Here is a 13,230-nt window from a genome sequence, read left to right as displayed (position 1 = left end):
GGCGACGGTTACCACTTTCCATCAGGTGGGCCTTTAGCTTGTTTGCCATTCTAAGTTGTATAAAAAAAAATTGTAATCAATAGCGAAACATTGTTCTGTCTTTATCTTTAAAATTCAATTTCATATTACATCGAAATTATTATTCAAAGGAGCAATGTGAACAAATTTTTTAACAGGCGTTAGAATTATTTTCCCGTTCCATCAGCCGCTAACTGTCCACTGCTGAACATATGCCTCCCTCATAAGGGGAGTTTTGCCAGTAGTTGTCACGCAAGTGCACCAAGGCAGGCGAGTTGGCAACCGCAGTTAGGCTTTAGTGATGTTTTAAGAGGGACGATGTTGTCCATCTCTCGTCCATTAAGCTCACTTAGTTGCCTCTTACGACACCCGCGGGAACAGAAGGGGTGGCTCATTCTATGCCGGGACAACACGTCAATTGCTTCGTTATAATACTCTTGTTAAACTATCAAAATGAAACTGTAATTTTAGATATAAATTTAGGAAACGGAACTTCAGAATCGACCCTATTGTTTTATAAAAAACCGAATACAGTCAGTATCTTTTTATGTACTGATATAAATTTTTATCTTAAGGCTTTATGGTAGAAACGTCGAGATTATTTTACAATTGGAACGCTAGTTTCGTATTAACTCAAGACTTCGTACTCGTATGTCTTGTTATTGTGTCGCAGGTTTCAAATTTGAAGTCTGTTATATTATTACGCATGAATATATTAATAACTAACTTATTGTTAGCAAACTGAATAATACATAAAATAATAACATTGACTGTGAAACAGCACTCAATTTCAGCGCCGTGTCATAATCAAAACAATAATTAACAGTATTAAGTGTACATTAATTCTCTTTGTCGACGCTTCAATTCTCTAGTTGAATATTCATAGTAAAGCTGTAAGGCGGACATTTTCTGAACGTCCCCGGCGGGTGGAGTGTCGCCGCGTGAATCAATTAATAAGGGTCCGCTTCGTTACACCAGAGCCAAGTAGGCGACTTGACCCATGCGGCCGTAATGGGATTGAAGGCAGCAGACAGTAGGTACACTACTGGACTGCGACAGAATCGCATAAATTCTGTTTATGAGTAATATTATTTTATAAGTATTAGCGACTTGCCCTAAGTCAATTTCAATTCATTTTTTCTATAATAAATTAAATTAAGTTCGACAAAAAGAACCGACTTTAATTGTGGCATAACCATGTTTCGATTTAAAAACTAAATTATTGAACGGATTTTGATAAACTTTTAATGTGACCAATCTATAAGTATATCTTATCAGATAAAGAATCTTATAAATCGGTTTATAACTGGCATACTTATCAACTAACAAACATAAAAAAAAATACAGCCCAATTGTGAACTTTTGAAGTAGGTTAAAAATACCACTAGATGTAACAAGTAGCTTTCCTTCATTAAAATTTGTATAATTTAAATAAAAAGTATTAATAAAAACTGTCCTACCCCTTCCTTGAGGGCACTTAACCCTTTTGAACAAAGACCAACTGTTTCTAGTAGCAGAGCACAGTTTTTTAACTAATCTCGCCAGTACTAAAATATCTCATGGTTCTATATATCCACTGAGTTCTGGTGTTAACTAGATAGACCTTTATAATTTTCCTTTGTCGGTTTTTAAGTAGGTAAATATTATAAGTTTTACTAAAAGCATTTGCAGCATCTGTGGTGACCTAGCGCGCCGCCCGGTGCGACCCATCAATTATTACCTCGTGTAATGAACGCAAATCCTTTGATTCCATTGAACGAGTGCCAGAGGGAATTTGCGGTATGAAACACGAGCGTTAGCGTTTATGTAAACAAATTATAAAATTACTGCCATTAATAAAACACCTACTATTACTGTACGCTTCTTTTAAAGTTTAAATCAAATGTTCATTATTTCATTTACTTACTGCATTGCGTCTTGTGATGTTCAAATAATGCCATTGCGTCTTGTAATGTTCAATCAAGACAATATTATTTAGACACTAATAGAAGTTTTAAATTAAATATTTAATATCGGCTCTTTAGTTTACATTCAAGCTTTATATTGTTCTCGTTTAAAATTTTACGAATTACTATTTTTTGCAATTACAAGTATAATATAGCATATTATAGTAACAGTACATAAAAAAAATTGCACTATCTCTTTATGTATCTCATCACTATGAAAGTAAATAATAGACAATTTTAGAAATACATAAGTATTTTAATATTGATGAAATTAAATTTTAACTCAAATTGATTATGTTACTATACGTATTTAATATTTAAACAATTATCTTATTATTTTTTGCTTCATGAATTGTAATGTGAATGCATTTGAATCTGCCAAAAAAGAGAGTATGTTTGGTCTCTTAGAAGAGACCTAACCAAACATACTCTCTTTTTTGGCAGATTCTACTTTAATGACCAATAAAAAATTCTCTTTTTTTATATTATCATTATAATAAGCTGCAATCGTCAAATATTTCAACCAATAATTCGACAATAATGATTAACTTACTTGCTGCCGCTCGTGCCTTGTGCGCCGCTGACGCTGCCTCGTCGCGGTACATCAAGTATGCACTGAGGGAATGCCATAGCGACGCGACACCTAGCCCCGTTTATTTCATTGTCTCCGTCTCTTGCCGACCCGCTCCCGCGCCCGCGCTCGCTCCGTTACTATGATGCGATGCTGTACTTTTGAATTTTGTAGTTCACTATGTAGTGTTCATCTAGCCTCTAGCGGAATGCGTTATACTGTGTGATGTAGGTAGTTTAGGAATAAATTGCGTTTGTGTTATTTGAATCAAATGTACCTATTGTCAACTTGAGTAATGTAATCAAATAAAGTAGTATAGACATTGTCATTTATTTACAATTATTTTTTTTTAATTCCGCTACCATTAGTATGTGTGTGACTGCTAACACTCGAAGATTGGGGGGAAAGGGATTGTTAGTAATGGAGACTGAGAATCCTATTGCCAGCAATATACCCAACCAGGTCGACCTCCTCGCGGTTCTCCCTGGAAAATATCATGGTTAATTCCTGATGAATTCATCATGATGGGCTAACTGACCTGTTTTCATTCTCATCTATCACCCTTCACTGGTGCTCCGCCAGCGTATCCCGTTAGCGCAGGTGGAGTTACTATAACATTTTTACTCATAAAAAAAAAACACTCGAAGATTGACGGTACTATATATTACTACCAGAAGCTACACACCCTTATGTTAGCCAACAATCTCCGACTTCTGTGAGATAACTATATTATATATATATATATTATATAAAATATTCCATGTAGGCAGGTACATACATTATTTATTCTGTAAACTAGGATATATACAGTGAATATTCTATATCTACAGTTATAATTGTTGACTAGGAAAATGAAATTTTGCACAAAGTGTTGGAGGTTTTAAGTTTTTGTTATTTTTCGGCTCTCATGAAAAAATGTTAAGTTTTATTTATAAAACAATCTTAAAAATTATGCTAATGGCTTTCATTTCACTATGAATAACGCTTGCAACATTGTTTTAAGAATACCGTCTTAATAGATGGGATTCCTCGAAATTTCCACGGGAAAGCGATGAGGGGTTTCGTGCGGGAAACACCGCAGGAAAAAGTATGTATAAAACAAAATGTGGTAGCAGCTTGTCGGGCGACACCGCGCGCCGCGGTTGGTTGCTCGCAAACCGAGTTAGCCCCGATCAAAGCGGAGTGTGTCTATCAATATATGTTCAAGAGTAACTTGCAAATTGATTTAAATAAAACATTTTTATTTGGATTTCACTGACACAGCTGGTAGTGTAATATGAGTGGGCGTCAGAGACAGAATACTCAAACGATGCTCGTGTTAAATACCTATTTAGAATATTAACTTTTAGCCATATTCATAAAAACATTTTTATTTTTTATTTATTTATTTACTCTTTATTGCACCATTTAAAGAATAATACAAAGAATATACATAACACTTATGAAATATAAAAGACAATCTTCTCGCTAAAGCTATCTCTTCCAAACAACCTTTGAATAGAGGAGAAAAGAGAAAAGACAGTAGCAATCCAGCGCAAGAAGTGTAACTAATAAAAAAAATCGAACCTCTTTTAAACCTATTTAAGCTATAAAAAGTGTTTTGTTTTTTTCTTTTGCACTAATTTCTTAATTTGAAAGACAGGGACAAAACACTCTAATAGATAAAATAGATTTGCAAGACGTTTATTTTTTATTAATAAAGGGGAAGGGGGGCTAATCATATAATATTATCCATAAAACTAAGCAACTCGTTTCAAGGAGTTTATCTAGTCTTATATATAAAATTCTCGTGTCACGGTGTTTGTTACCAAACTCCTCCGAAACGGCTTTACCGATTTTTATAAAATTTTGTAGTATTATTTTGCATATTGGGTAGGTCTGAGAATCGGCCAACATCTATTTTTCATACCCCTCAATAATAAGGGTGACCCCCCCAAAAATTTTTTTTTTATTTATTTGACAAATTTTTCCATTTTTATTTTATTATGATTTAGCATTGAAAAATACATATAACCTCAAATTTTCATCGTTTTACGATCAACCCCTGTATTTTAATCGCGATTTTTATATTTCGCAATAAGTGGTAAAACAACGTTTACGGGGTCAGCTATTACAAAGTACGGAGGCATAATACCATAGTCGTCTAGAATTTTGACATGAAGGATACCGTGGGTGTCACAGTGCATTTTGTTATGTCCATGGTACTGGTCGTGTTTATAGGTGGCGGTTACTACTTTCCATCAAGTGGGCCGTCAGTTTGTTTGGCATTCTAAATATCATAAAGAAAAAGGTACTCAATTTACTGTAATGACAAGTGTTTGTATGAAAGTTTCGACTATGTTCCTTAGAGCAAAGTTACTGAACGCTACAAATAATATAATTGAATTTTGGCTTGGTATATATAACGACTAACTTGGACTTGGTCACTGATCATAATGCATAGAGACAATCTGATATGGAATTGGCCATTTTTTAATGGATGATGATGATGATGCTATTGGTATACGTTAGAAGAGCACCAGTGAGAGATGGTAGGATAAAAGCAGGTCAGTTAGCACCGAGTGATGAATTTATAAAGAATTGTTCAAGGTGATTTCCAAGGAGAACCGCGTGGAGATCGACCTGGTACATTAAATTACTAGCAATGGAGCTGTTAGATCCCCATCATTAGCAATCCCTGTTCCCCTTGCCAGGCACCATGGCAACCATGGCAGGTTGCCATAAGGTCTCCTTCAATTAATTTTCTCTATTGGTTTAACTAGTCAACTCACGAATGTCTTTCTTGTTGCAGTACGGGTGCATTCCGCTCGTCACCAGGAGGCGCGACGGAGCCGCCGCCCGCGCCCCCGCCCCCCTTGTTCTTGCCGCCGCACCTGTCTCACCTGTCGCAGCACCTGAACCATTTGTCGCAACCATTTTTCCCATTAAAAGGTTTGTCTATGCTATTACAATCCACTAAACTCATTAATTAGAAGCACACTTGCTGTATACGTAAGCACCATGAAGGATGATAGGTAAAAGTGAAAAGCAAGCCAATTAGCTCATAGAGTCATAGCACATATTGTGAATACCAGCAGTTCAACACGTTAGTTTCTAGAGGGAGTCTGACTTGTTAGTTACTTACTAACAAGTCAGGCTTAGCAAGTTAGCCCATTGTGATGAATACACACAATTCAGCGTGGTTTCTAAGGGGGATCACGTGGAGGTCGATCTGACATGGTATATTGCTAATAATAGGATTGGTAGTCTGCATTATTAACAATTTTTTGGATTTCATATTAGATATTTATTGATTACAGAATAGCATGATTTTGTAGTAAAAAATATAATTTTTTTTATACCACTGAGGTGGCAAACAAGCATACGGCCCACCTGATGGTAAGTGATTGATGAACATCTGCAATACAGAGGTATTACTCGTGCGTTGCCGACACTGAAGAAACCTCTTTACCCCCCCCTCCCCTATGAAGAAATTATAATTAAAATATAATATAAATAATGATATAATATAAATGATGATATATATAAAAAATGAATATAATATAAATTTGAATATTCAACATCAGGTAGATACATTATTAAAGAATTTAGAGCTAACTTTACATTTAAGTAGCAAATAAGAAATAATGTATGTTGGTTATTATAACTAAAATAATAATAATTAATTCAATAGGCTGGGGTGCCCCGTGCCCATGTTGCCCAAAAGAAGAAGCCCGCTCGTCAAGCGTCGCGGAACTCCGACGGAAGGCGCATGAACATTCCGCGGCGTTACTCCACTCGCTTGCAAGTTTCCAGTCGCGGGCGTTACTACCGCTACCGCTTCACCTACCGCCGCTACCGCTATCGTTGTTACCACCGGATACTTCGCAACCACAGTCCGCTCCAGATCCTCCTAAGCACCTTGAGTGATTTTTTTTTAAATATAATGGCGAATAGGCAATGAAAATATAAGTGTATTATTAATCGTGTTACAATCATTATGTTTGAAAATAGAATGCTGTTATAGCGGAACTCCGACGATGGATATATACTCGTTAATAAATAATAAATATTCCGCTACGTTACTCCACTCGCTTGCAAGTTTCCAGTCGCAGTCGTTACTAGCACAGTCGCTTCACCTACAGCTATCGCTATTGTCACCGGATATTTTAACCATAGTCCGTCTCATATCCTCCTAAGCACCTTGTGTGACTTATTTTGCAAAAATATACTAGAAAGGAGAATAAGTAAAGAAACTTTAAACATATTTACTGGGTACAAAGAAATAAAACCTGAGTCCTCAGGAATGGCAAATGTTGAAATGATAGCTTATTCTATACGACAAGTAAGCTGATGTCGATAATGATGATGATGTGCTGGTCACATAGAACTGATGGGGATGGGGATTCTTGAGTGGCGACCCCGTACGAGCAAACGTAGTGTAAGACAACCCCTCCCCCGTAGATGGAGTGACGACTTCAAAGGTGATGATGAGAGAGAGATAGAGAATATGAATACAGTTGACTCGAGATCGTTCCTTATGGCATTCCATGGGTGAGGTGATGACAGATAACGGCCGATGTGATGATGATGATGATGCTTATTCTACTACTGGTGATAGAGTGACAAAGCGCAACTAGCGTACAAATGAAACAATAAATAAAGTTTTCATCATTATTCACAATTAATAATATAATTTAATCAATCATTTTACGTTTTTGTATCCGCCAATATATACTGGTATTATTTAGAAATTTTATTTTTACATTGAAGTTCACTCTAAACCAGCAAGAATTCCCTCGAGTGGTTAACTTGATTAAAGCCAAGCTCAGTTTGTCAACAGTTTTTTTTTTTAATTCTTATAGGTCTTTATTTTAATAGAATTTATTGAAAATTTAAATAAATCAATAATTGACCCGACCGTACTCGTAATACAGTTTGCTGATGTCTAATAAAATAACATACTTGCACTCATTATTATTATTATTTTCGTTATTTTCAATTATATGGTACCAGAGGGAGACTTTGTACAAAAGTTGTTTACTTGGGCACTTCTGTTCCATTCGTGTTTCTAACGTGAAGCCGGGAAGTGGGCCGTCAGCTTATTTGCCATTCTAAGTTGTATAAAAAAAAAAACCTACCAGTGCTTGTATGCCATTTCAGTGGTATAAAAAAAAGGTGATAAGTTAATGTGAATATGTGTGCCATACATAAAAATTGTGCCAATGCTTTGTGCCATATAAGGTATAATTTCTACGGATATAAATTATATACTTTCAAAGATTAAATTATCATTAATACCAGGTATTGTTATGCTTAACACCAGATACCTTTTAAATTGTTATGCTTAATAGTTTATTTTATAAATTGTTTTTAATATTGTATTCAAATAACTTTGAAGGAGACATTTTTCATCGAAATTAATGACACGACTTTAATCGTTTATATAAAGTGAAATTATTTCTAAATTTTGGATTCTTTTGTACCTACATACGTTCATATACAAGTTGCCAAGTTGCTTATGATAATTTTTATATATATATATATATATATATATATATATATATATATATATATATATATATATATATATATATATATATATATATATATATATATATATATATATATATATATATATATATATATATATATATATATATATATATACATCATGACTGTTGTATGTAAAGAATGTATGCTTTTTATCCAGTCAATCAATAAATGCCAATCACGCGGACAAAGTCACGGGTAAAAGCTAGTTAAAATAATCGTTTAAATAATATCACGAAATTAGTTCTGATTTTTGTATCTAATATTTATAAAATAGCCGTTGTCAATAAATAATAACAACAGTATTGAGTTATTGTAAATATTTATCATTGAAAGTGCAGTATTCGACCAAAACTGTTGTGATTTCTTTTTTTAATTATTATTAATTAGCATAAGCAGGTGTAAATAATTAAATATATAATAATTATTATAATAATTCGATGTTCGTACGTTGTCTGTAGTTTATTAGTTTTGTATATAAATAAATCAGTAAATAAAGCAAGTAGTTATAATTAGGTACTTCAAATCGATATAGTTCAATAGTTTATACAATTAGATATATACATTTTTGGAACAATTCGTTGAGTAGGTACATATGAGTATGAATAACACCTACAAACATATTATCTAAGTATTGCGACATATAACATGTCTAATTCATTTTACATGTCATATGACCCCATGTTTCCACCAAAGCATGGGTCACAAAACATGTAATTACGACATGTGGATCAATTACATGTAGATAGAGTGTCTTCCTACAATGCTTCTAAAAACGATAAAACTGCTTTAAAAATGGCGCGCTTTTCGCAAATTTTATCACATCAACTGTCTTTTTATTTACTATATTGTATAATATACTTTCAAAATAAAAATAATCTATCTGGATTTTACTGATCCATGATTAGATAGAACATATATTTTGGTGGAAGATCTTATGTTATCTACACAAGTAAAAACCATATTCTATACTTACATGTAAAAAAACTTGAACATACACTAAACATGTATCATACCTATATACATGTTTGGTGGGTACTCTATGTCAAAAGGTGAGTGTTGACTACACACATGCTCATGTGATTTAACATGTTTCATTACATAAGGAGAGTCTCGTACTTCCATATTATATCTAGTATGTTCTAGATAGGATTACTGAAGTTGGTGATGTTTATTTCTAAGCGATTGTTTCCATGAATACTCACCTTAAACTAATAAATTTTGGTATATTTCTAACATTGTACTTTTTGTTTTTAAATATAATATTATACACAGAATTGTTCTATCTTGGCTATATCTTTTTAATTAGTTTTGTTTATCTATGTTAACATCACGAATTCATGTTTGGCTGTAGGATAATTTGAAAATTAAAAAAATGGCCACCACTTACAGCTAAGAGATTTTTTTTTGTAATTTGGATGTATCATTGTATAATTTTTTTATCTCTGTGTAATTAATTAAAAATTTGTAATTAATTGAAATCATGATCAAAAGATCTCAAAAACTGTTTGCTAATTATAATAAAATTAAATATGTAAGCTGGTCCGCGCCTTGTTTGTATATAGGTGTGAAAGAGAGAGGTATAAAACCACTGCACCATGCACGAAACGTGGAATTGTAGGCGCGGATACATTGTAACATAGTATAAATATTATACGTACCTTAGTTACATGTGATTGATTAGTTGTTTTAATTATTACAAAATATACGATTATGTAACAAGCAATTTGAACTTTTTAATATTTACCTATATATCCTTACCAGAGGGAGACTTTGTACAAAAGTCGATTGCTCGGGTACCTCTGTGCCATTTGTGTTTCTACCGTAAAGCAGTTGTCTTTGCATGGCTGTGTTTCGGTTTGAAGAGTGGGATATGGCGTGAATTTACTGGGCACAGAGGAATACCACCTTACCCCTCAAGAATGACCACGCATGGGGTATCACGGGCGAAAAAGTAGACTGTTATGTCTACAGTACTGTTCATATCTATAGGCTACGGTTACCTCTTTCAGTACGGTGGGCCGTCTTTCTTTACTTACCGCCATTCTAATTTGCATAAAGAAAATCTTTAAAACTGTGAATAATTAAATAAAGCTGACAAGCCATAAGATAATGAAAGCTGATCCCATACACATGCAGAGATATAACTAATCAATAAATAGGTAATACAATAGAAGCATAACTTCCAGGTATAAATCAATTCAGAAGTTTTATAAATTAACTCGATTAAAAATTAAACATGGGACCTTGCCTTCATAAAGTAACATGGTTACGAAGACAATTTGAAACATGTAGCCTACATGTCTCGAATCAATAATACAAATAACTCCAAATATTGCATATTATTTGCACTAAATATTGGTACGTGTATATTGATTACCAGAGACTATAATTTTTTAAATACACTATCAAGACCAAACGCGATGAAAAATTGCAGGTAAATATTACCTACATACCTGCTTATTTATTGTCGACGTTTTCCGATATTGTGTTTAAAAAATGTGTCAACAACGTGAAAGTTTAAAATTGACTATTATTACATTTTCTAAAGTTTCTAATATCAGAAAAGATGTTGTATATGCGACATGTAGGCATTACATCATGATAACATACACAAGCTTGGGTAGAGGGTTGTTAGTTATTGAGACTGCGGGCCCCATTGCTAGCAATATACCTAGCCAGGTCGACCTCCACGTCCATTCCATAGTTATCATTAAACACAAAACATATACAAGCGAAACTATACAAAAACATAAGAATTTGAGATAATTCCTCTACATGTACATACACTATATATGATTGAAGGAGGAGAAGGGGTTGTTAGTAATGGGGATTACCAATCCCCTTGCTAGCAATAAACTGTATCAGGTCGACTACCTCGCGGTTCCGCCTAGAAACCATCTTGATTGGTTTATTGTTAAATTCATCACGATGGGCTAACTGACCTGCTTCATACTCACCTATCATCCTTCTCTGGTGCCCCACCGGTGTATACCGATAGCGCGGGTGGGGTTACTATTCCATTATCACCCATTAAAAAACAAAGATATATGGTTGATTCAAAGAAAAAATAGCATGTACTCAAGATGGTGCAATATGAGTGGTCACTCATTTTATATACTGTCAGGTATTTTTCAGTAAGTACTAGGTATTTCTGATATTCGTGGTACAATTCAAGTCTATCGACGATGGTCGTCTTTTTCCATCAGATGAACCATCAGTTTGCATTTCATTTCGAGTTGCATAAAAAAGTACCTATAAGATTTTTTTTTTAAATGGAAAATTAAAATTTAATAATTTATTTTTACTAAGCCACTTACCAGTATCGATACATTAAAAAATGGGATTAATTTTAAAACCGCGATTGGGCTTGGGCTTGGGCGGGATTGGGCTCCATCTCTTGCTTTCTATCGGAGGTAGGTACTATCTAAAATTTAGAGGCTTACGACTGAAAATGGGATCTATTTTCTTAAATATTGATATTAGACCAATTAATGTCTTTAGGGTAAGAATAGTGAAAATTTCTAATTTGAACAGAACGTGTTTCAAGCAATGAAAATTAAATCAGTCATTTATAAATTCTCTCTAAGATTTTTTTTTAATAGATAATAATGGAATGGTAACCCCACCCGCGCTATTGGTTTACACTGGCGGGGCACCAGTGAAGAATGATAGGTGAGGATGAAGCAGGTCAGTTAGCCCATCGTGATGAATTCAACAAGAAAATAACGTGGTTCTCCATTAAATTAAATTTTCAATAATCTTTTCTCAGCGGATGCTTACTTTGTATAATAACCCTATGTACCAAATTTCAATATTAAACATTTTGTTTTAGTTGTGTATTGATTAGTCAGTCAGTTCCAATGATATTATAATTAAAGATTAGCGAAAGCCAAACTATTATATATTTTGAGAAAGCTCAGTTAATTTAGATTAGGGATCAACTCGTAATCCTTAATCATGAGTGATTGTTGCATAATTAATACTATCATATTATTTACTTCTTTATTATTTTAAGGGGGCCGAGCCTTATAAAGTTAAAACCTTATACTGTTCCGCTCTCTGTCACTCTGTCGGACAAGATTAATTTAAAAAAAGGCCTCAGTACGACGGTATATGACATTACGTTATGCTATATTTTTGTAATTTCTGCATCGACTAAGATGATTCTTCTTGCATTCGATAGCATACTAGTTTTGTAATCTAGCATGATATCGTCGTGTTTTATAGCACGAAGTTTATGATTAACTTCTGAGCAAAAGATAAAATGAATATTTTCCTGGATTCAACTCGTTATGACGGGTGACGCGAACATATGCTGGATAAAAATGGTATGGTAACCAACCACCAGTGAAGGGTGATAGATGAGAATGACAACAGGCCAGTTAGCCCATCATGATGAATTTATCAGGAATTAACCATGATAGTTTCCAGGGAGAACCGTGAGGAGGTCGACCTGGTTGGGTATATTGCTAGCAATGGGATTCTCAGTCTCCATTACTAACAATTCCTTTCCCTTTCTTTAAGCGACGGTTACCACTTTTCATCAGGTGGGCCGTCAGCTTGTTTGCCATTCTAAGTTGTATAAAAAAAAATCTAGGTAATTCTATAATTAAAGGTGTCGTAGTCACGAAAGCAGTCGAGCATTCTTGACTAAAATAACGTAAGTTGAAACTTGGATTTTCTAATTTAAAATTCTATAATTGTTTAGGTACATAAATGTGGCTTTAAGAGTAATTTACATGACGACTGCAAAATAATCTAAACGATACACAAAACTCATTCCATTACATTTATTGTAAATTGTAGCTACCTATAAATAACTAAGTTCTTTCATATTTTACATTCTAAGCCTTACCACACCTCACCAAGTTTTGTTGTAAATTATGATTACCACAATTCATTCTGAATCTCGGGTACCTTTAAATAACAGTTGATATATTTATGAACAGAGTTTATTATAAAATGGCGTCGTAGTCTTGGAAGTCTGCAGCTGCATCACGAGATTAGTCGGCTTAGACTGAATGTAGGAGTTTTTATTTTTAAAATCGTTTGTCCTTACTGGCTATCAACACACAACCATAATTACTAAGTTTGGAAAATTTGAAATTTGTAAAATAGGTTTGTTCTATAGCTTTTTTTCTGATGGGTGAAAATGGAATG

At 33.9% G+C, this 13,230-nt stretch overlaps 1 protein-coding gene across 1 annotated transcript in view; it reads left to right on the top strand.

Moving 5' to 3' along the window:
* The window catches only part of LOC116412910 (dorsal root ganglia homeobox protein), a 104,897-nt gene extending 96,877 nt beyond the window's left edge, over positions 1 to 8,020 (top strand). Inside the window, exons 10-11 of the mRNA XM_052895095.1 lie at positions 5,327 to 5,466; positions 6,209 to 8,020. Of these exons, the coding sequence (XP_052751055.1) occupies positions 5,327 to 5,466; positions 6,209 to 6,444 (376 nt within the window). The 3' untranslated portion in view covers positions 6,445 to 8,020. The remainder of the gene's footprint in view (positions 1 to 5,326; positions 5,467 to 6,208) is intronic.
* Positions 8,021 to 13,230: the final 5,210 nt, after the last annotated feature.

The sequence above is a fragment of the Galleria mellonella genome, unplaced genomic scaffold (genome assembly GCF_026898425.1).
Source record: "Galleria mellonella isolate WM207_F2 unplaced genomic scaffold, CSIRO_AGI_GalMel_v1 utg266, whole genome shotgun sequence".
Taxonomy (NCBI): domain Eukaryota; kingdom Metazoa; phylum Arthropoda; class Insecta; order Lepidoptera; family Pyralidae; genus Galleria; species Galleria mellonella.
This window is presented reverse-complemented; position numbering and strand designations above follow the sequence as displayed.